General features: G+C 37.8%; 1 protein-coding gene across 3 annotated transcripts in view; it reads right to left on the reverse strand.

The window, feature by feature from the left end:
* Positions 1 to 23604, reverse strand: part of LOC145983924 (tetratricopeptide repeat protein 39B-like) — an 84990-nt gene that overhangs the window by 59110 nt on the left and 2276 nt on the right. For 2 of the 3 annotated variants that reach the window (XM_083117081.1, XM_083117082.1), the window contains exons 2-5: positions 20456 to 20545; positions 19453 to 19481; positions 17082 to 17186; positions 12087 to 12162 (exon numbers count right to left, since the gene is read on the reverse strand). In XM_083117081.1, coding sequence (XP_082973207.1) covers positions 12087 to 12162; positions 17082 to 17186; positions 19453 to 19481; positions 20456 to 20482 — 237 coding nt within the window. In that variant the 5' untranslated portion in view covers positions 20483 to 20545. Of the gene's footprint in view, positions 1 to 12086; positions 12163 to 17081; positions 17187 to 19452; positions 19482 to 20455; positions 20546 to 23604 lie in introns of those variants that run through there. The other variant, XM_083117083.1, reaches the window with a different exon arrangement.

Raw genomic sequence — 23604 nt, forward strand, 5'->3', positions numbered from 1 at the left:
TCTACTTGCATTCAGTGCAGAACACATTAGAATGCTCACCACATACATTTTTTACACTTCACGCAAACAATTGCACTCTTTCTGTCATTATTACGGGAACAAAGAAAGCATCTCTTTTGCTTTCCTTTTGTTGCTGTGGGGTTGTCAGAATGAGCAGCAATCACATCACAACGTAAGAGAGCTTCCACAGTCAACTTGAGGAGACTTTGGTTTCTCCATGTTTGGTAATGTCAGCTTCATTGCTAACTCCTTCAAAAATGTTCTTCTACTCTTCTTCACGTCCTTGCAGTAATAAGGATTTTGCTACACAAAGAGAGTGAATGCATTCAGTGTGGCTATATCCATTACATTCATCCACAGCGCAAAATGGCCAATGATGAGTGTGCCGCTTACATGAATAATTTCTAACCATCTGATCCATTTCATCAACACCGCCTTTTGTTTTATTGTAATAACATATTATTTTCAGCTTTTTCTTCTGAGAATTTCCCTGTATGGCATGATGCATGGTACTCAATACGATAACAGCCCGATTCTTCTTTGGAACATACGTAACTTACTAATGTGAGGTCATCCTTGAACACAAACAATGATGAGTAAACTTCTCGTTCATGGTTGGGCTTCATTGCTGTTGGTTTTTGAGGTTTGTTGAGACACATCGTTACAACTGAAGTTAGCCCTTTCTGAAGGAGTTCCTCAGCTAAAGGAATGGTGGTGAAAAATTATCGAAGGTGACATTTCTGGATGAGTTGTGCAATGACTTCACTAAGTCCATCACAATAGATTGTCCCAGATTTATTTATACAGGTTCTCCCCCCTTCTGCCCTATGTATACACTGACATCAACATCAATGAATCGCAAAGCCAGAAAATTTTTATGTCGTACTTGGAAGGCTTACTTGGCATATACCGTTTGAACGAACATCGTCCACGAAAAGGAAGAAGTTGTTCATCAACAGTCACACTCTCATTCGGCATGACTAGTTTCCGGTACATCTGAATAAACATGTCCCATACATGGCGAAAAGCAGCCAATTTATCAGATTGTAGGCGAGCTTCTCTTGTCCTTCTATCATCAAAGCAAATCATTCGACGTATATATTCAAATCTGTTGACAGATATGCTGGCTTTGTACATAGGATTTCAAAGTTTATCAAGGAATATTTCCCTTGTCTCCCCGTCCCAGTTTTTCTCAACACCTGCTAGTAATAAAATGTCAAAAAATTAATTTAGCTCAGTAGTAGTAACATTTTGCCAGGGGTTTTTTTTTTTTTGTGAGGTGATGCATCTCCCTTCAAGATTTGTGCAATGTAATACTTCATCACATATTTCTTCCGTAATAAAATACTCCCATGTGTCCTTTGGCGTGGTTGTTATAGTTCCTGGTGCAGGTCCAGGGGCATTGTGTAGCACATTGTGTTGACGAGCTTGTGCAAAAGGTTTAGGAACAGAAGACCACATCTTCCTGTCAAAATAGTTGACACAGCAGCTTCTGACTCCGAAGAAAATGTTTCATTCTCACCACTGTCTAATTCACTTTCAGCTGAACTCGATATTTCGGAGCACATGTCCTGGGCATTTTCGAAGCATCCTTCTGCATCACTGTCCTGAATACTTTCTTCAGAGGATAAAACTCCCTCTTCAGCAAACCACTCCGAGACAAATTCACTAAAATTACCATCTTCTGGATTCACAGAAGGCTCATTCTTCCTTTTTCTAGAGCACATTGTCACTGGTTGAAACAAATACCTTGAAAAAAGTTCCAAATCTCTAAATCACACTCAAAGGATGCAACACTCACTACTAACCTGCCATGATTCAAGTTTCCTATGCATCATTGATATTACATAAAATAAGTTATTTTTCAGCAAAAAAGGTGACAAGTTGTAAATAATATTGGTGATGTATAGCAAAAGGGATACCGGAAGAAACATGACAAATAGTATGCATTTCTTCTTCTTACAGTAATGTGGCCAAACAGGAGTATATCACTTTATAGACAAATATTATGAACTAGATGTGAAGCTGATTCTTTAGCGCATTTATGACGCACCTGTAAAAGCACGATGCTAGAGTTGAACGAGAGCAAAATGAATTGCTATGACAAAACTAGTGTCTAACATTACAAAAAATGTATTATTTCTTGCTGGGGTCTGAATGACCCCACGTATGGAAACATGGGGTAATGATACAAAATAACAAAATTCACAAAAATTGTTATTGGAACGGGGCTATAATTTCGTAAGTTATAAGAACATATTCAGATGCAAGATCTCACAAACCCTTAAGAACTGATGTGCATTTATGTCAGAAGGTGCTTTAAAATATTGTGTGTGGTCTGAGACACCCCACATATCCGTTCTAGGGTTAAACAGTGCCGCACTCGATAATAACTCTGGTTTGGATTCCACTTTAAACTACATTTAGTCCCAATTAGCTCATCAGCATAAAATCAACTCAAAACAAGCTTTACGAAATTGGAATATTTTCAGATATGAAAATGGAGGATTGTTATTTACTCTCATGTTAATCGACAATTTATTGTTGGATTTAGGAGTATTCTGGAGGTCAAACACTTGCTCCACTAAAACTTTTCCTCCTGTATAACTTTTTTAATCAAGGGGTCTGGGGTTCGATACCCAGTGGAGGCAAAAAAAAGTTTCTTTTTTAGTCTTGGCATCCATCCCTACATTGAACACTGCGGATGATTTTTTTTTCAGCCCGCAAATTGTTCTGAAGAAAAGCAGCGATTACATGTATACACAGAGTGAACCAAAAGTAGGTGGACACTAAATGATAACGTTCAGCATGATCTCACTAAATTGCATCCACCTGTCTGGGTTATCCTCCAATAAACCATGAATTAGCCAGGGACGAAAAGCTTACAACCCAATAATTTCAGGATTCGTATAATAGAGGTTTGTGAAATGTTCAATTCTGCTGATGCTCCTCTTGTAGATTTACTGTCCACCTACTTTTGGTTCATTCTGTATATACAAACTTTATGTGCATCGTGAAGTTGTTTTAACTCTTGTTTTTCTTTCTGGAGATCGAATTTTGTTATCATCAAATCAAAGCAGCTTTGCGAGATTCAAAACAATGATCCTTTTTCCTTCACGCTGGATGAGTCATTGCTGTTATCGGCAAGAGACAGCTTTGGGGATGCTAGATGAAACACTGGAGCCAGCTGCAGCGTGAACACAATGAGACTGGCTGGAAGTTAGAGCAGCAGGTGGCAGAAGGGAAATCCTCTGCATTTTAAAGATAACTCAATTGTCGAAGACCAAACTTTTTATCAGCAGTGTGAAAAAGAAAGAATGATTTTTGCTTTACATTGTACCATGTAACAGACAATAATATGGACAATATTTCCTATCCAGACAGCTGCATTCAAACAAGAAAGAGGGACCTGAATTCTGCAGTTATTGCATTGCCATGCACACCAGTGGCAGAGAATGATCTGTTGTAGGAGAAGGGAGGGGGTCACTTTTTTTTCTTATCCTATGGTTTTCGTTCATTTTGAAGAACGTATTCAGAACTGGTTGCTTCATTTTAGACGTTTGCTGTTTGCTGATAGGAAAAGAGGCAGAAGTCACTCAGCCAACAGAACACTTTTTGGCAAATTTTATGACCGGCACAGTTGGGAAATGTGAGTTACAACATACGTAATATTGAGGTAAATTTTTGCGGAAACCCAGATGACAACGAATTAAGTTGGTTGACAATCTTTAGTTGGCCTATAGACAGTGTTAAAAATGTAAACAAACATTGGTGACATCTTCACCCGAGTCCCCTGGAACTTCCAGTTTACACCAGTCCCCGCTGCTTGCAGTACAGATTCATCGGCATATGAAGCGTATGAACCTGGGACCCCAGGTTATATATAACTTCATAAAAAGGGCCCAGTTGAAGAAGCTGAAAGAGCTTCCTTGAAGCCATAACACCAGCAACCTTCAGCGGATCTTGAAAAATCTGCTGATATGAGTTCTGCCGGAAATCGTAGGAAAAATAATGCAAACGCATCCTTATGCTAAAAACACAGTTATTGACAGACGCGGTCTCGTCAACGGTTTTAACAACAAGAAATTCGAATTCCACATAAATAGTTCGAGAGAACATTTCTCGCCCCAGATGTACTCAGTAATTTATCACATGAACAGTCGTTGCCTCTGATTTATTTGATTTGCAATTAATTATGTAAAGAGCTACCGCGGAGTTATGATATCGAAGTAGGATTTATTTCAGAACCAGCCTTGTCTACAGATTCAACGAGACCATCAGTTCTACAGGACACCAGAGGTAAACAAATGTTCCTTTACCCCTTTCTTACATTTACACAACCCTGCCAGACCAGTCAACCATCGAAGTGTTAAAATCTAATGTTTAAGTGTTGTTCTTATTTCACAGGGACAAGCTCCTTTTGCTTGTTTGAGTGTTACCGTGTTTTTTCCAAAAAAAGGCAAAGTGTTCCCCTGTGCTTAGCACCATGCCATGAAGGTGTATAGGGGGTGTGGGGGTAACACCCCACACTTTCTTGATCCGGTTGTGAGTAGGGGTGATGTGATCAGCATCATGCCCCTGACTGCCTTTACCCCCCAGGGTTACCGACTGAGCCACCGTGGCCACATAAACTGAGGTTCAATCCCCAATAAGAACCTTAGGGTTTTTATACGGAAGTAAGAAATGAGCACTTGTTTTCATCAGTTGTGTGGCGATAGTCCAGAAAGGTATTTGTTAAAGTTTTACTATGAAGGAGTGGACTTGTTGAATTCTTTGGATGATCAAATGCAGTGCAGATTATGGAAAAAAGACAAGGTGTTTTTGTGGCCCCCAGTTGTACATGCAGAGCAGTACATGCACAAAGAACTCGAAATGTACAAAAGATTAGATATATATTCAATTATTTTGTAAATGGAAAAACGAGGGAAATAGAATGCTATAAAACTAATGATGTTTGAGGGGGACCAGACAAGTGTGCATGCTCCGCAGTAGCTCCACCTTTAACACAGTCCATGTGGCTTTGAATATCTGTAACAGTTTCCCTTTTTTACTTTTTTATCAAGTTCTACAGGGCACAAATAACACGTTTTTAATGTAAGTAGTTACCGGAAGTTGTCGGCTACCACGCCAAAAGTTGCTCGCTCATGGGAAACTGCTGAATCTCAAGCTGAGCTAGACAGATGGGCAATACTTCGAGGTGCCACACATCTTGTATTTTGGAACATTCCTGCGATCTTATCCCACATTTCTCATCTGGCACTGGAGAATATTTCCAAGGTGGTGCATTCAGCGGTGAAAGAGTTTGACCTGTCATGCACATTGTCAAAGAATGCAAGTCCAGCGGGCATTTTCGGCTGGTTCCCTAGAGTTGTCAGCAGCTCTTAGGACAAGGAAACATGTCAAGGTCAACTTAAAATAAAGTCCAAGCTCCTCTCTCCACATTTGATCTTCTCTTGTCGACTTACGCAGGTGTCTACTTCGAATTAAGCAAAACTAGTTTTGCCGAAGGGTCTTGTAAACAACTTCGTATTAAAAATTATCCATTTTTCGATTTATCTGTACTGAAATACATTATAAATCCTATCTTATCAGCTGGGGAATGGGAAGAACTTTGGATTAAAGGGTACTTTGTATTAACCAATATCATATTAGCAAGGGTTTCCTGTATTTTGTTGAGCTTGATTGTACTTAGCAACAGCAAACAGTACAGGATTTACATTTGCCCCTGCTCAGTTTCACCATCACCACCCAATCCTGCAGGTCCAAACTTCTCCATTGTCACAGTTACCAGAGAGGAACGATGGGAATTATAGCCTCTTCCTTTGTCAAGATTTGATGAGGGAAAAAAAATGTTCAATACGTGTCAGTGTGGGAATGAGACTGACCGACTTGGGGCTTCAGCCCCCTGCCCTCTTCTGGAGATGTCACTGTTTATAACGTCAAAACTATGGATCGAAGAGAAAAATGTTATTACAAGATAGTTTGTGCTGTCACATGATGTAAGTGTTGTTTATACTAAATTGAGGTGAGACCAAGAACTGTCTATAGTCATTTACAAATCAAGACCAAGTCTTTACCAGTTTGCACTTATGAGTGCTGTATGAAGGGTGATAAACTGCGAGGGTGGGTTAGTGCTATGGTACTATGACCAATCAAGGATTGGGCATACATGCCTATGCACAAATACCCACAGACCCAACCTAAGTGCAAGGGCCATTAGGTTAATATCAGAAAAGGCTTGTGAGAGTTATTACCCAAAGGCTTATACTTTCCCCCAATTAGCATCATGGGTAATGCTTACAAACCATTTGCTACACCCATGGGATGGACAGAAATGCTTTATTTATTAAAAAGTAACAATTTTCAGGTAGACATTAGCCATCTTGAATACAAAAAACCATGTGCTCCAAATCATAGATTTGCTAAATCCCTTATTTTTTATTGAATACAAAAGATAACATTTGTGCATAGGTAAAATAATGTCTAAATTATGAAAAGCAAACACAGTTTTAATTATCTGGCATAAATAAACCAGAAAAGGTGAAAAAACACCTTTGTTTACATTTTCAACCACCTGATAACTCTGCCATCTGGTGGAAGGAATTGGAACCTCCACAGACAAGGAAAAGCCACATGTGACATCAGCTAGCCAATGAGAGGCTTCCAAGGCTGGGACGTCACACAGGAGGCAGTCAGGTGTCCTATTATGTTTTCAGCTTGTCATTCAAGCTCACTTGTGTTTGTTAGCTGCCTGAGAGCAGGTCAGATGTTGTGTTGCTGGCCAAAACCATTGTGCTAATGGCCGCGTGGGCCGTGAACAATGGACTTACACTGGAAATAGGCATCCAAGGCCCATATAAGTTAAATAAGGACCTGAGTGGGTGTTATCACACAGGATATGGTAGCCAAAACCTCTTTTAACGTTCTGAGTGCAATTTTCGCCAATGTGCCGAAATCTGTGTTCCATACTCAAAGTTGCAAATCCAGACCACATGGTTGGCAAGGAACATCCATGAAGAATCCATGGTTATATACAGCAATCCTTCCATGAAAAGCCTGGAAAGTGCATCCAACACTCACCAAAGTCATTATTACCTCAAGTGTTTTTCCAGTCATTTTCTTGTTTCTGCACAGCTTTGAGGTCCACCCAGCATCGTAAATAGGTATGGAGGGGGTGCCCCTGGAGGGTAAACGCAGCCAGGGTGATGCTGATCACATCATCACAACTACAACCAAGGTCAATAATATGTGAAGCTCTATACAGTCAACTCTCGATTCTACGACCCCGGGTATAACGACCCTCTCGAAGTAATGACCCTTTTCCCGGGAACCGTGAAAAATTTAGAAGAAAGTTGAAAAATTTCGGAAAAAAGTTAAAAACAATTGAAGGAAATCGGCCGAAAAATGCGTTGTTTTTTTCACTCATTCCCTTCACGAGCGCTCTACCGCTCACAATTGGGTCTGAACTAAAAATAGACACCACTACACCATTTTGAGTGATATCCAATAGCACTTGACCTCTGCCCTTCCCTCCCTCAAGTGCACCAATGTTACCCCGCACCCGACGGCCGCTACCCAAGGGGGGGGGGGGGGTGAGCAGACCGAAATGACCGCTGGATTTGCAGTCTTTGCCATGTGTATGGCAGATCTCATCAATAAATTCACCAGCTTGAGAGATACGATCGCAGGAAGGTTCCAAAATACAGACGCGTGGCACCTGGAAGTCTGTCCAGCTCTGACCTAGAGTTCAGAAGGTTCCCATGAGTGAGCAACTCTTGGCCTTGTAGCCGACAACTTCTGGTAACCGCTTTCATTCAAAACGTGTTCTTTTTTTCCCTGTAACACTTCATAAAAAAGCGAAACTGTTAGAGATAATCAAAACCACATAGGCCAACTAAAGATCTTCAACCCGCTTAATGCGTTGTCATCCAGGTTTCCATAAAAGTTTACTTCGATCTTACGTGCATCATAATCCCACTTCATACGTTTTCCTAATTGTGTCGATGTCGTAATATCTGCCAAAAAAAGGTTCCGTTGGCTGACTGACTTCTCCCTCTTTTCCTGTCAGCAAACGTGGGGGGAGGGGCGATGCCGATTGTTTCAGCCACGATTTTCTTGCTCGTGTGTGCACACGGGCTGATTACAGGCGAGGGTGGAAGAGGACCCACCCCTATTCATTTCCTTTCACGTCTGAAATGGGGCAACCAGTTCTGGATATATTCTTGAAAACGAACAAAAACCATAGAACAAGTAAAAAAAAAAAGTGCCCCTCTTTCCCCAGCTCATTCTCTGCCACTGGTGTGCATGGCAATGTTGATAATTGCAGAATTCAGGTTCTATTTTTTTTTATGCTGTTGTCTGCATAGGAAATATTGCCCGTATTATTGTCTGTTGCATGGTAAAACATAAAGCGAGGGTCATTTCTTTCTTCTTTACACTGCTGTTAAAAGTTCCGTCTTATTTTTCTCTTCCGCCACCTGTTGCTCGAACTTCCAGCCGGTCTCCTTGTTTTTACGCTGCACCTGGCGCCAGTGTTTTGTCTAGCGTCTGCAAAGTTTTTGCTTGCTGATAACAGCAGTGACTCATGAAGCGCTGAAGGAAAAGGTTATTGTTTTGAATCTCGCAAAGCAGTTTTGATTTGACGATTATGAAATTCGATCTCCAGAAAGGAAAACAAGAGTTAAAACAACTTCATGTTCTGGGCCTTCTGTTCTGATAAGCAAAACTGTAAATTTAATTCGCCCCTGAGACCGATTAAAAAGACATTATTCAAGGGGAAAACTTTTGGAGGAGTGGGTGTTTGACATCGAGAATAGTCCTAAATCCAACATTAAATGGTCGATTAACGTGAGAGTAAATAACCATTTTGATTACGCAGTTTCATAAAGCTTGTTTTAAGTTCATTTTATGCTGATGGGCTAATCGGGACTAAATATACAGTTTAAAGTGAAATTCAATTCCAAACCCGAATGATTATCGACTGCGACGCTGTTTAATGAGGTGTCCTAGAATACGCACTGGGTGAAAACAGATCGCAAGTTGCGCGTTTCCTTTTTCACGCTGGATTACAATGCAAGTCAAGGAAGGAGTTTGGACTGCTCCCTTGAATGGGGGAGGGGGGTGAATGAAGTTGGTTGAAGCAAAGAAAAAGTGACCTTTTTTTACGATGTATTTTACACTGCCGAACCAGAACGAAATTTACAGCCCCGCCTTTTTTTCCCCCTAGAAAGGTTGTGTTGTTTCTCCCGAGAGATCTAATCTTACCAGTTAATCTTGTAACAGACAATGCTCCAGTAGACCCGTATAAAATCCAACCTTCATTCTGCCAGATATCTCCCGACTTTTGCTGGTGCCAGTCTGACTGGTGTCAAGATTCTTCGAGTTTCGCTTGCAATAAGGGAGATATTGTTTTCTTTTCCATAGGTCTCAGTGCAAATGGGTTTCTCATGAACTAGAATTGTAAGAATTTCCTGGGAAAGCAACGACTGTGCACAATTGAAAGAAAGTAACATTATTTTAAATCCTTTTTTATGAAAACGTTTTCATGTTCTATTTTCCTTCTCACAAAACGCGTCATGTGCATAACAGGTTGTATAACTACCAGGATACCATACCATCTCCTAGGCACCTTTATGTCCGTTTGAGCTCCGTTTAAGCTGAAAATTGGTGCAAATTCCAATAACGACCCCTTCGAAACAACGACCATTTTCCCAGGAATTGTGAAAGGTCGTTGTATCGAGAGTTGACTGTATCTCCAAATCACCCCATATGCCTTCATGGCATGAGTGAACACACACAGGGGTACATTTACCTTTTTAAGAACAGGGAAAAATAAAGACAGTTCTCCCACGTTAACAGCCAGAGGAGTTTGGGAAAATATTCCAATGTTCTCAGACCTAATTTCCCCAAAGATGAGATTGAAGAGCTCACAAAGCTTGGAATATTCTCCAGAATTCATTTAGCCATTAACCTGTAAGCCACAAAAGGTTCATTTCACATTTCAATCTGTGAACCTCTACAGGATATTTCTCTTTTTATCTTAAGCTTTCCATCATACAAGACCAGATTCTAAAATAGGATATTTTGATTCACATGAGGAGAGGGGTGAATGGAGTTTAAGCTGAAATGCTTCACAAATGCTCATCAAACAAAGAAATGTACCGCTCTGGCGCAACATCCCTGTGTGAAGAGATAATAAGACCCAAAGGCATGTGCATGTGGGTGAATCAATCAATGGTCATTGTTGATGGAATGGTCTCACTTGGGAAGTATGTGACAATATTACACCAAACAGAAACAATTATTCACTAAACTGAGCAGTTATACTGTAATGTAAGCAAAATAGCATTAAAAGCACATTATAACGAAAGTTGTGTTCATTTTACACATGGTTTTGCACCACTATCCTGTAGCTTCACAACTGGTTTATTCAAATTATCCACATGGCAGTTCTTGTAACTTTCATATTAACCTTACAGTGATAAGCAATGTATTCTGTTATACAAACTAGTATATGCACATGAAACACTCTATGAACACCACTTTGTAGTCTTATATAAAGGGACCATTACTTAATTTTAGGATCCATTTTAGTTGTGAACATTAACCTGGACAGGACCTGCAGTTTGCATGTGATATTAACTGCAAAAATGCATTTCAATGATCCACTGCAAATCAAACTTGGAACCTTGAATTACAAGGTGTTTAAGTTACCTGAAGTGGCTTTTTATGAGGGTTATTTTTTCTCCAACCTCCGATGGCACTGCCAGGTGACCCGTGAAGTGCTAGGAAGCAGGGGATCAAGCAGCGTGATTGGCATCCTCCTTGCCACTACCACCATCACTGCCAAGGTCAGCGCTTCAGTTGAAGCTCAGCAAAGGGCACGTAGAGATGTCTGCTACAATCGACTTTCCCACCTAGTGCGAGGTGTGTTACTGGTTGACTTTATGGAGCCGGCGGCACAATCAATGCAGCTGCATACTGTGACATTTCGCAGACCATGCAGAGACATCCAGAACAAACTGAGAGGCATGCTATCTTCAGGCATTGTCTTGCTTCATGACAATGCTCGACCACATGTTGCTGCATCAACCCAAGACCTTCATCAACGATTCCCTGGGAAGTGTTTAATCACCGTCCCTACATCCCAGACCTGGTGCCAAGTGACTTCCACCTTCTCCCTGCGATGAAGAAGTGGTTGTGAGGATGGCACTTCCACACCAATGAGGAGCTTCGGGACACCGTGCAGACCTGGCTCAACAGACAGGCGGCACCTTTTCTTCCAGAGGGTATTTATCAGTACCATAAATGTCTGGGTGAGTACGTTGAAAAGCAGATTATACATGTATGTACCTTTTGTCAATAAACCCATTTTGCTATTCACTGTGGTTTTGATTTCATGCCCTATCAGAGGTTGAAAAAAAAATAGTCCTCGTATGCCCTATATCTTCACTGCAAACCTCATATACATTCTCATCTCTCATATCTATGGTAATTGTTATTTAGATATTTAGATTTGGTTTATTTTACTTTGCTTTATTGCCACTTTGGCTAATTGCAAAGATAAGGTTGATTGATGATATGATGAAATTGATGAAGGGGCACTCACAAAGAACATCCATGCCTAGGCTGGAATTCGAACAGAGTTATTTAGATTTTGGGAAAATTTATCACCACCTCACCCAATAAGGCACTCTATCTTTCTAGGTGAAGTGAATGCGGTCTATGTTCCCAATCTGGTTACTCCGTTCTACACTTCATGCAGATAAATATACATTCACACAATTTTTTAAAAGTGGTGTTGGACAAGGAAACTATCCAAACTGAAGCACACAACATTTTAAAAGTGGTGTTTGAGAAGTAAACTATCCAAACTGAAGCAATCTAAATACTAAGATTATTAACCACACATGCAAGAACAATATCATAGGTGCTATGTTATGTGCATTATCATACCATTTACATAGTAGGAATGAAAGTCACATTCACTGAAAGAAAATACCATACAACTATGCTGAACATATTATACTAAAAGAAAATCTACATTAAAGTTACAGTACAAGAAAGTTAATGCTGAATCAACTCACATGTTCAAATGTTAGCATGGCTTCCAAAAATTTAAAAACACAGTTACCTAATGCATGATACATACTGCTTTCAGCCCTGAAAGGAGACAAATTAAGAACCATGAATGAAGAACGCCACCTTCAAATAAAGAGTACGATTCTTGACATGCATCAAATTGATTCCTCATTGTTTCAAGAGAAAATAGTAACTGCACCTCAATACAGTGTACAATACAACTACTAATATGTGAATGATATTGTCATGCACAAAGAAAAGTGCTTGTTTTCATGCGCACTCAAGTCTTCAAGAAATATGTACATAAGACAGTGATCCTACTGCACTTCCCAAAGACAAATGACTAGCACCTCCACCATTCATAACCAGTTACAGCTTTAAGGTAGTCAAAAGTAATTCTATATTAATGAGAAAATTAAATGAAATATCTTCTCATCTAATGACATGGTTTAAATGGTGAGGAAAGACTTGTATACTTGGCATTGGAGTTAAGCTATATCTGCGAAGTTCTGTTTGCTTGTTCTGTATCTCCAGATAAATATTAATAACAAGGTCTTGTGCCCCCCATATGCAAATTAATAAAAAAAAACAATTACTTGTGATCAAAATAGAAGGGGTATCAAAAATTGATGTAATGGAACTTACATAAAAATTATAGTGTTTTTAGTGCGAGTTTTTAAGCTGTGCAACAATTTTACAATCCTCTATAACATTATATATTCATTGCAACATTATTTTATCACTGACTGTATAAGAAGTTATTTATAATATAACAGTGTGTACCATAGTTTTAATTATTCACAACTTACATAGTTGAACAGCAGGATAATTTAAATATTGATATTATTTTAGAGAACAGGCAATAACTAATAACCAAACCAAATCATGCCAACACCAATTACCGAAATCCAACAAGAAAAATATCCATGTTTCATGAACAACATGAGGATACCAAAGAAAAAAAAAGTTAGAATGTTGCAATAACCAGACAATAATTCACTTTCCTCACACCTTCAAATCTAAAAATAATATAATGGTTTCATGCAGAACTTAAATAACATGCTAAACACTCCCTCCCATTTTGAAATTTACCACTGTTAAAAATAAAATTTAAAAAATCCCAGTTCGACAGCTACCATGTCACAGGATATTTCTAAAATTTAACTAGAAACACCTGTTAAGATCGCCACTCACCTTTATTCAGGAGCAAGCATTTGTGTCACTTTATGTTTACAAAGTTAAACTTTATGTTAAATGTTCACAGCAATCTTGCACGAAGAATTAACGTGAGTAATATGACTTAAGATGAATTGATTGATTGATTGGTGTTTTAAGCCCACTTTATGCACAGTAAGGCTAAACGCTACTAGACCTACAGTTTAAAGTGGGATCCAAACCACTATGTGCCTCTGCTCGATACCGAACCCAGGACCCCTTGATTACAAGGTGATGACGGAACCACTATGCCATCGAGGAGGCCATTTAAAAATTAATAAAGGATAGTATGTGTACATGCAAATCATAGATATTTTGTGCATGTTGTGTTTTCAGATTGCCCATGGCTGTTGAGAATTGGTGGAATCAATCTTAATGAGAGGTACAGGAGGTAAACAGTCCCAGATTTGAAATAAAATGCAATATCGTATAATATGTTTTATAAACAGCATCATTACAACTCAATCTTATCCATGTGTCTGTGTTTAATGAGACATGATGCACTGACCATGCTTCACATAATGAAAACCTACTTCACAAACATAGGCTCTCAAAGTGCTGTTGCACCATGGAATTTATATAGTCAGATTATATAGTACAGTAGTATATAATAGCTCATTGCAGCATATTTTTATTATTTAAATATCTTCATCTGTCTGCCTGTTAGGGCAGTGATTTATTTGCTCTTTATGTTTCTAGCAGGGCTGGAAAACATATTATTGCCAATACTGATAAGAAACTGATATAAAATTTTCTGATACGGACAAGATATCTTATTGTTCCAATATATATTTAAAAATTCTTCATGAAGAACCTGAATGTTAATTCACCTTCATAATTAATACATGTAACCAGGTAACTATGACAAGCTTAGACTTAGAAAAATAAACCTCATATTTAGAAACTTACTTTACAAAAACGTGGGACATCACTTACACAGGGTGTAATTTTAATGGCACCCACGGACCACAGAAACATATAGAGGACATCAAAACAAACAACTTTTCTCAGTATAATTTTTCTCGTTGGTGCATCATTTCGGCACTACAGTCATTCAAAAAATGATTTGATCAACGTTTGATTGCATTTGTGATGTCATTTCCTGTCGTGAAGTGGTGCACGGCAGGGTTGCCAGGAACACACATATTCTTTGAAAAGTGACATGGATACAATCAGCCATATTATGTAATGTAAAACAAAGTGAGAAAATGCATTCAATAACACAACAGGAAGTGAACCAACGATACGAAAAATGATAGAAAAACAAAGTATTCAAAAGAAAGTGGTAATATCGGATCAAATATTTGCAAATTTCATTGCAAAGTTAACATCTACAGTTTAGTTTATTCACTTCGTCCATCTATTACTGGTTGTCTGTGACACTGAACAGTTGACAAAATAAAAAAGAAAGAACTCAAAATCCCAAAGAAAAGAAAACACATAATATAATGTATATTCTTGGCATTATGATGTAAGGGATAAAAATGGTTGAAAACATGGGATATAAGTATAGTAGTAAAACAAGCCTTCCACGACTGTTTATCTATGCATCGGATAGACACGTAATAGTTTGCAATTGTAAATATGGCAGTATATTTGCTGCTGAATCATCATTATGTTGTCTCTGTGGTTGTACGTGTTTTAGCCATAAGTAACACTGTGAACCTCGGTAGCTGGGCGTAAACAGCCACATGTAAGCTGTAAGTCAAACAAAATTTGTTGTTGGTGATGATGGTATTTGACATGCAGGCTAAGACAAAATCCGATATTAACACTTCATTTTGAATGCGTTGTGTTTCTACCATTTTTTGTATAGTTGGATCACTTCCCCCATCCCCTGGGATGACTCCTGGGCTTCTGGCGCTGGTAGGTCGTGATATCCTGGATGTTTGGTCTACTGGACGCGTTCCTTGCTTCATTTTACAGCTCATAATGTGGTTGGTAGTCTGTCATTTCTCACAAAATTGGTGTGTTCCTTGCAACACAACTATGCGCTGTTTCACTGCAGCAAATGACACAGATCCAGTCAAATGTTGTGTTGGGTTGCCAACATTCAGGTGGAAAAACTGTATTTTTTAACTACTGTAGTGCCAAAATGACGCACCGAGAAAAACGTTACTGAGAAAAGTTATTTGTTTTTATGTCCTCTATACGTTCCTGTGGTCCATGGGCACCATTAAAATGACACCGTGTATATTGATATTCATAAAAAAATAACGTAAGAATTTTGCACTAAATTACAATTGGGACTCTTAAGCAGGTTTCATTGATGGATTCATTTGGTGTAATTTACTTCACTTTTCTGCCACTTTTGGCTAATCACAAAGATGAGAATGAGTTACGATATGATGAAACTGATGAAGAGACATTCACAAAGAACATCCTTAACCCAGGCTGAGATTTGAACCACAGGGAGGTAATACATACAAAAACGATTATGAACATCTCTATCTATCATGGAAACAAAATGGAGTAGTCTGGTGGCAGAAGGAGAAATTTAGGGCAAACATTTTAATACTTCATTTGTATCTATAGTTTGCACTAACATAATTTCCAGAAGGTGCCACTTTATCAGCCTTGTGGAAATTTAAATACATATGGCATTTTGGTGTTTCACAGGGTCTGCATATGACACCTTCACAGACTAATTATCCTGGTTATCCAAATTCAGAGTTTCCACTTAGTTTGCACCAAGATGATGATGATGATAATAATAATTCCTTGATTTAGTGGGTGAGGTTCAGCCAAAGGCTGCTATACTGCCTAACCATTGTCATGAGCTACATGAGAAAATATGAGTACATATATATAAAATAAAAATGCATGTATGCATATAGAAAGAATGACTAACACTAAAGAGAAAAAAAAAGATTTCACACATTATTTCACAATTATAAATTTACTCATTGTAGTAATAATAGTCATAAAATAATACAAATGTGAAAGAACAAAAAAATATTTTAAAAAATTATAAAAAATACAAATGTGCAAGTTAACATAAGGTTGCCTGTAAGGAAAAAAATTAGTGAAAAGATAGTAATAAAATACCAAAAGTTACAGTTGTAGAACATAAGTGTTGTATCATTTGCTGAGCATCAGTTTACTTCTAGTATGTGCCACTGTTCTGCTGCTGTTCCTCCAGAAGCATTTCTTTCAGTTTAATCTTGAAACTATTATTTTTTAAATAAGATTATTAAGATAGTGTGAATAGCTGCATGTTGTGATTGAATAAAATATATTTTGATATTCAGATATAATTCTTGACTATTTTGTAGCAAAACTCAGGTAAGTAAATTGATGCATATAATTGAAGTGGAATACTCACCCACTAATATTAATCAATATTTTGAACAACTTTCTTTTAACTGTAACAAATTTCAAGCATTGGTATTGGTATCAGTATTAGTATGAGTATCAATTCAAAGTGGTATTGGCTGAGCCCTAAACACTGAAGATGCAGAAAAGTTACTTATTCTGAAGATATTTGATTCCTACTCACACTTGGGGAACACTACAACTAGTACAAGCACACAGTATCAAACAACATCACATACCGATGTGGCCATCCTGAAGAATTGAAGTTTTGTGCTGACCTGATAAATAAATATCACATAAAAAATGCCTAGTTAGAAGGTATCAATTCACTCAAAAAAGCATTACACTGCATTTGATTCAGTACCAAAGGCATTTGCTTCTGACTGGAGGAAAATAAACATATATGACAAGCTGCTGCAAATTTCAGCTTTGTTACACATGCCACATCAACATCTAAAAACTACACGTACCATGGTTCAAGAAGTTGCTTAGCTTCTGTAAACTTGTTATTGAAGAAGTAGTGGACAGCAGTCCTTGCTTCTTCCATGGCAGTGTTCAAATCCATAGTGCAGGGCCTGAAGGAAAAAGGTAAAAATAAATAAAGCTTAACATACAGAAATTATATTGTAAGCAATTTATCTTGATATATATATATTATGATTGTTGTATTCTAACAATCAAATGTAGTTATGGCATTTAAGGCCAGCCACAGACCAGATCCGACACGATAAGTCATTTTTGTTGCAAACCAACTCAAACCAACTCGGGGAATGTTTAACATGGGTACTCTTATGAGCCACCGCACACCAGACGAAACATTTGACTCGAGTCACGTTGTGACTGTGTGCAACAAAACAGTGAAGGTCATGGGAATTTGGTCTTTTGCAGGAGCACGATAAGACAAAACTCTCTGTGCATGTGTGAATCTTTTCTTCTCAGTGCACCACCTGCACGTGACTCATCACTGAATCGTTTTACAGAACATATATATGTAACTGACAGTGCAGTCAAGGTTAAGAATAGAGCTTGATACAGAGCAGCCAATCGTTCTTGTGCATGTGAGGCCTCAACTGTATGATTATCCATCAACTGAGCATCATAATAAGGACAAAATTGATGCGCTATGGAATGAAGTGGCACAGGAGATGAATTACATTACAATTACATTACGTGAAAAAATAGACTAATTACAAATTATCTTGTAATGTACAAACATATTGTAAATTGTACAAGAAAATCAATCTTCAAGCCAGTTTGATACCTATTGCTCGAATAACTATTTGGATGCAGTATGCAAATTAAACATATTCCTTTCTTGGAGGGGGGCTGCGCATAGTGAGCCGGAATGCACCAGAACTTCATTCTGGCAAAATTTGGTTCCTACCGGGACAATGGACATTCACTTGATATATTTAAAGCACCATACAAAAGTCCATTCTTTGTTACATTATTCCTTGTAAAGAATAGATAAAAGGGATAAAAGAAAGTTCTTGTACTAAAGTTGTCTCCAGTCGGTGGGCTGACCGGAAATGTAGAAAAAAAAATAAATATTGTGGTGAGTGTTGTTTAAGATGCAAATGAGAATCAAATTTCATGAAATGACAGATGTGATAGATCTTGTGTTTATACATTTACTTTGGATGCAATAATAATACAAATCACATGTATGCATGATCATTTATATACCACAATATTTAGAGCAGTTCTTCTGCTAAACACAATAACAAATAATAACAGCAAACCAACTTGTAGAGTACCGAAAACTTTCCAGAAAAAAGCGCTGATAATAATAAATATTTGTTTCATTTTGTCGGGGGAAAAAAAAGTGACTCGTCGTGTTATGTTGCTTTTTGTCCCATGTTGTTGCATTGTGTCACTTCGTGACTCACCATTTTGCATCACATCGTGACTTGTCATGCCAGATCCGTTGTGCGGCTGGCCTTAGTGTGCAGTCTTAGGCAAATGATATTTTAACACACTTTAATTTGTCTGAAGATAGAAAAGGTTAAACCTTGAAAGAACAATTGAAACATAAAGGTTCATGACTGGGACATACTTTACATTTCAGCAACCAATCATACATCTAATACATACAATAATATCAAATTAAATGGATTCTTCAGAAACTTTAGCATGTTTTGTATTCAGTTATGATTAAAATAATTTCTACACAGAGACATGCAGTGGTTTGATTGGTAGGGTATCTGACCACAATGCAGGATAATTGGGTTTCATTACCAGATGGGTAATTTCATTTAGAAATCCTTCAAGGAATGTCCCGGCATGGAGCAGCTCTGGTGTTCACTAAGCCTCTGGAAAACTAGCATAGGGAGATATATACCGTTTGTCATTGGTCAGAAGTAGCGAGCTACATGTAGCATCACTACTGTAGCTGTAGCAATGCTACATTTTGAAAATTGTATTTGTAGCGGTAGCGAAGCTACAAAATTCCTGTAGTTGTATCTAATTGTGAGAACGAGGAAGAATGATGATGAATGATGAGCAGTGTGGGGAATGGCGGAGGAGGAGGATACTAGAAGTTCCATCTGTTAACTTGCATGGTGTAATAATGAGTTAAATATTCACATGCAATGACAGTGCAACGTTCTGTACTTGGAACAGAACATTGACACATATTTCAAAATTTCAGCTCTTCAGTGGCTTTCAAGCTGTTTAATAAACCAATATAAACTTTCAAATAAAGCCATAACATGTGTCTAGTCTCACAGTAGCTTAGAGAAAACAACTTTCTTTTATATCAATTTAGGCTTATTCACTTGCATCAATTATACCTATATCCAAATTATGGAAATAATACAAAGATATAGCCTTTGTACTTACACTGGCTGAGACTCCAGTGCATCCTGGAACTGTAAGGGAAACAAAAGAAAATTATTGTACATAAATAAATAGTGTAAAAATCATGTAAAATTTTGGCTCTAACCAAGGATAATGAGAACAATTGGGGAGCTACTTGGAAAAAATTAGTAATGGACTCATTTCAGAAGCCAGACAACAGAGGCAATTATCATGCCACTTGTTAGACTGTGGCACCCAAACAGCTATGCACCCAATGTTTTCTCTCTCTTTAATGTGAAAACATGTTGTAATTAAAAAAAAAATCTTATAGAAATTGAATAATAAGTCATATTCAAGTTATTTTGTGATTTCATAGGCATCAAGAAAGTAATCACGATGCATCGCTGCACATTTCTAAACACTTCCTTGCAACAATTAATGTTCCTCAGTGGTATCACATTTGCAAAAATCTAGGTTCCTAGTTATAGACAATAGACTTATGATGCTGCAAAACTATTACTTTGTACCTTGGCACACACAGGATGTTGAGTTGTTGCCTTAAGTCCTACAGTTTAGAGTGGGATCAAAACTACTATAGGCCTAAACAAGGTATCAAACTTAGGACCTCTTGATTACAAGGTGATGACGTTACCACTACAACACCAGGGAGGCCCAGCACACACAAGTGATGTACTACATAGAAATTAGTTGACCCATCTCAGCGTCTTAGCATTTATATTTATTAGGGATGTGAATTATTACTTAAGTTCTGCAATAATAGTGTGCAACTTTTGTATTGGCACTTTATCAGTAGGTAGGAGTGGAATGTTCATGCTGTTATATCTCTACATCAAGACATTGAAAAATCAATAGTAGATGCATAAATTTGAACTCATTCAAACACTATTTTCAATTTTTTTCACACATTTAATGTAATGACAATATTTGTATCCAGAAGCATTTTAGTGTTAGCGACTCACTTTTTGTTTTATTTTTTTTTTATATTATCCCTCAAAGAGGCAAAATAATAATAAATAAAATATACCTCATCTTCAATATCTACGTCCTCCATTCTTCTCTGCAAACAGATTTCAATGAATATACACACCAGAGGATGTATCTATGTGGGAATGATCTGAAAAAGAATGTTTCTGTATTAACATTACAAATAAAATATAAGAGTACAGAACAGAAATATCTTGATGCACATAGAATGAATATTGGAGATGCACATCTTCTGACGTAAGCGTGGAATGCTTTCTTGGTTAGGTTTGGCATGTTAGGTTTAAATTTCTTAGCATAAATACATTACATTTAGCCAAACAACGAAAGCATTTAGCCTGATGTCAGAAGACGAAATGTGGCATTTGACCAAAAAGATGCTTGAATTTGGTATGATACGTGAGACCAGGAAAAATAAATATGCTGACCAAGGCAGTAATTTATTTTATTAAAAACATAAACTAAACGTAACATTTCAACCTTCTAGCAAGGTCTTCATCAGACTCTGTATCTGTACTTGATATTGTTCATCAAGTACAGATACAGCATATTTATTTTTTTCATAATCATGGGAACAAGGCTTAATGGTGTTATAAGTGAGACCAGGGTGTCACATGGAACTTGATTTATGTTTGGAAGGTGGGTGTGCTTGTGAATGAAAATGAAAATACGGCAGTATTCTAATTTGCATATTTTGGCCAAGAGCAGGCGATTTATTTGTGAGAGTTGCAACAGGATGGTTCAGTGACCAGGAACAAGAAATGTCTCAAGTGCAGCAGACTATATCACATGAATGTAGGAATGAGGTTAAAAATACTGCAGCAAGCAGAGAGTGAGTTGGTGGAATTCCTTTTGTTCCTTCCTTCCAAATGTAAGTTGGATTGTTCCGATCTGATCATAACATGTTTTGAAACTGTCTTGGACTTGCATTTATATTAGGGCTGAGCCGATGTATCGGTATCGGCAAGTATCTACATAACTACATAACCACACATTATGGAAATTCCTAACTCATTATTTTTTAGACAGCAGTATGAAATCTAACTGCCTAACCTACCAAGCAGAACAAGAGATATGTATGTTTTATGTTTTATGAAAGAAATCCCCACCACAAGAATTGATGAAAATATCACAAAAGCTAGGCCCCTAAATGTTTGCAACACCTAATCACATGATACCTGGTCTCAAGCATGAAACCCCAGTGATGGTGACCCTCCGTACCCCCGGTAGAAACTTGAAAATTTTTAGTAGGTTGGAAAGATTGTTATTCATACGAACATTTCTTGTTGTTTTTAGCATGCAGACATGCGTTATAAGCGAGTAATTGTAAATTGTATGAGGTATGATTTATGATGTCATGCACATGAGGAATGCCTAGGTTGTTAGGTTAGGCCTGTTAGATTTGGTTTTCTTAGCATAAATATCATTGATTGTCACTCATATGAATGTTTGTCATTGATTTTAGCGCACGGAAATACATTGTAAGTGAATAATTAGCAAGGTTAGGCCTGTTATATATGGTTCTCTTAGCATGAAGGTAATTATGAGTTATCCTTCGATATCCGCCATTGATTTCTAGTGTATATGAACAAAATTTTTTCAAGTGGGGAAAGTGGTCTGGGATGCAAAGAAGTGGACGTGACGTGGTCACATTTCGAGGGTAAATATTTTACTTATTTGTGGTTTCCTCATGTGAAAATCACTTTCAGTCACCTTAAAACATAGAAATGTGCAGACAGGAAAGAAAAAAATTTGAATTTTCGAGGGTGTACAATCGGTCACCAGCCCCGAAACCCCTTTCATCTTCGGGTAATGGTTCTGATTGTTTTATGACTCTTATTTCAAATTCTCCTAATACTAATTATCGTAGCATTTTGGAAATGATTGTCACATGAAATTTGAACCTTCCTTAAAGTAATGAGCACTGTTTGAATTCGAAAAAAAAAGTTATTTATGTTGAAATAAAAAAACTTAAAAATTACATTACGAAAGCATGCGCACTACACATGGACAATGCATTCTCTGTTGACAAGTGACAGTAAGTATCATAGACTAGCAAGAATGAATGTAGACGAAAATCTGAACCATAGAAGAATGCATTTAGGGACTTTATTTTAATGCTAAGAGAAGCAAACCTGACCTGCCTAACCTAACCACGAAAGCATATATTGAACAAAATCTTAAGTAATCGCTAACACTTTGCAGTATGCGTTAACATACTTAAATCGAACCACATAAAAATTCCATTCATAGCATGATGAAATCGCAATAAAACAAAAGGAACTTGGGCTGAAAGGATGCTCACAACAGCTACTTTTCAAATCATAATTTCTCCAATAATTGAAACCTCGAAAACCTTTAACTGTGCTAATACAGAGCATTCCCTAACATTCGCTAAGAGACTCGGTGGCAAGCGGCCTGGCATCAGCGCTTGTCTTTCCTGATGAACGGGTCCGCGACAGTCGCTAGAGTCCGCTATTAAAATTACAGTTTTCATATTGTGTACTAACCTTGACTACAGAAGGTGTTGAAAATGATGTCCCTCTGCTGCAACACATTCCTGGCATCTTCGAAGGAAATTGGCATTTACACGTGCAAGTTCGTCTACTGTAATTCTCCTGATTTTTTGTACAATACTCTCTTTTAACTCACGGATGGTGTGCGGATTGTCTTTGTATACTTTATTTCCCCATTTTTCTTTCCACTTTTATTCAGAACTGACCCTAAACTCTAAACTTTTTACGAGGTTTAATATAAGCGACTGTCGCAGACCCGTTCACCGGCAAAGACAAGCGCTGATGCCGGGCCACTTGCTGTCGAGTCTCGTAGCGAATGTCAGGGAATGCTCTGTAGTATTGAGTTTGTTTTTGAGTCCACTTATGCACAGAAAGGCTAATTGGGACTGAACCTATAGTGGGATCCGAACCACTATGTGCCTCCAGCAGATATTGAACATGGGACCCCTTTATTACAAGGCAATGATACTTTCTCCTTCTCGTAGACAGTGAACATACACAGGGGTTCAGATCCCAATTTAAACTATAGATCCAGTCCCTATTAGCCTATCTGTGCACAAAAGAGGCTTTACATAACTCAACTTCATCTAGCAGAAATTACTAGGTATGACTTCACATTCACTTTGCTGCAAGAAAAGATGATTCCATTTCTAGTTTTTCACCACTTGAAGAACTC

This window comes from Lepisma saccharinum, chromosome 2, assembly GCF_977018435.1.
Source record: "Lepisma saccharinum chromosome 2, izLepSacc3.1, whole genome shotgun sequence".
NCBI classification, from domain to species: Eukaryota; Metazoa; Arthropoda; class Insecta; order Zygentoma; family Lepismatidae; genus Lepisma; species Lepisma saccharinum.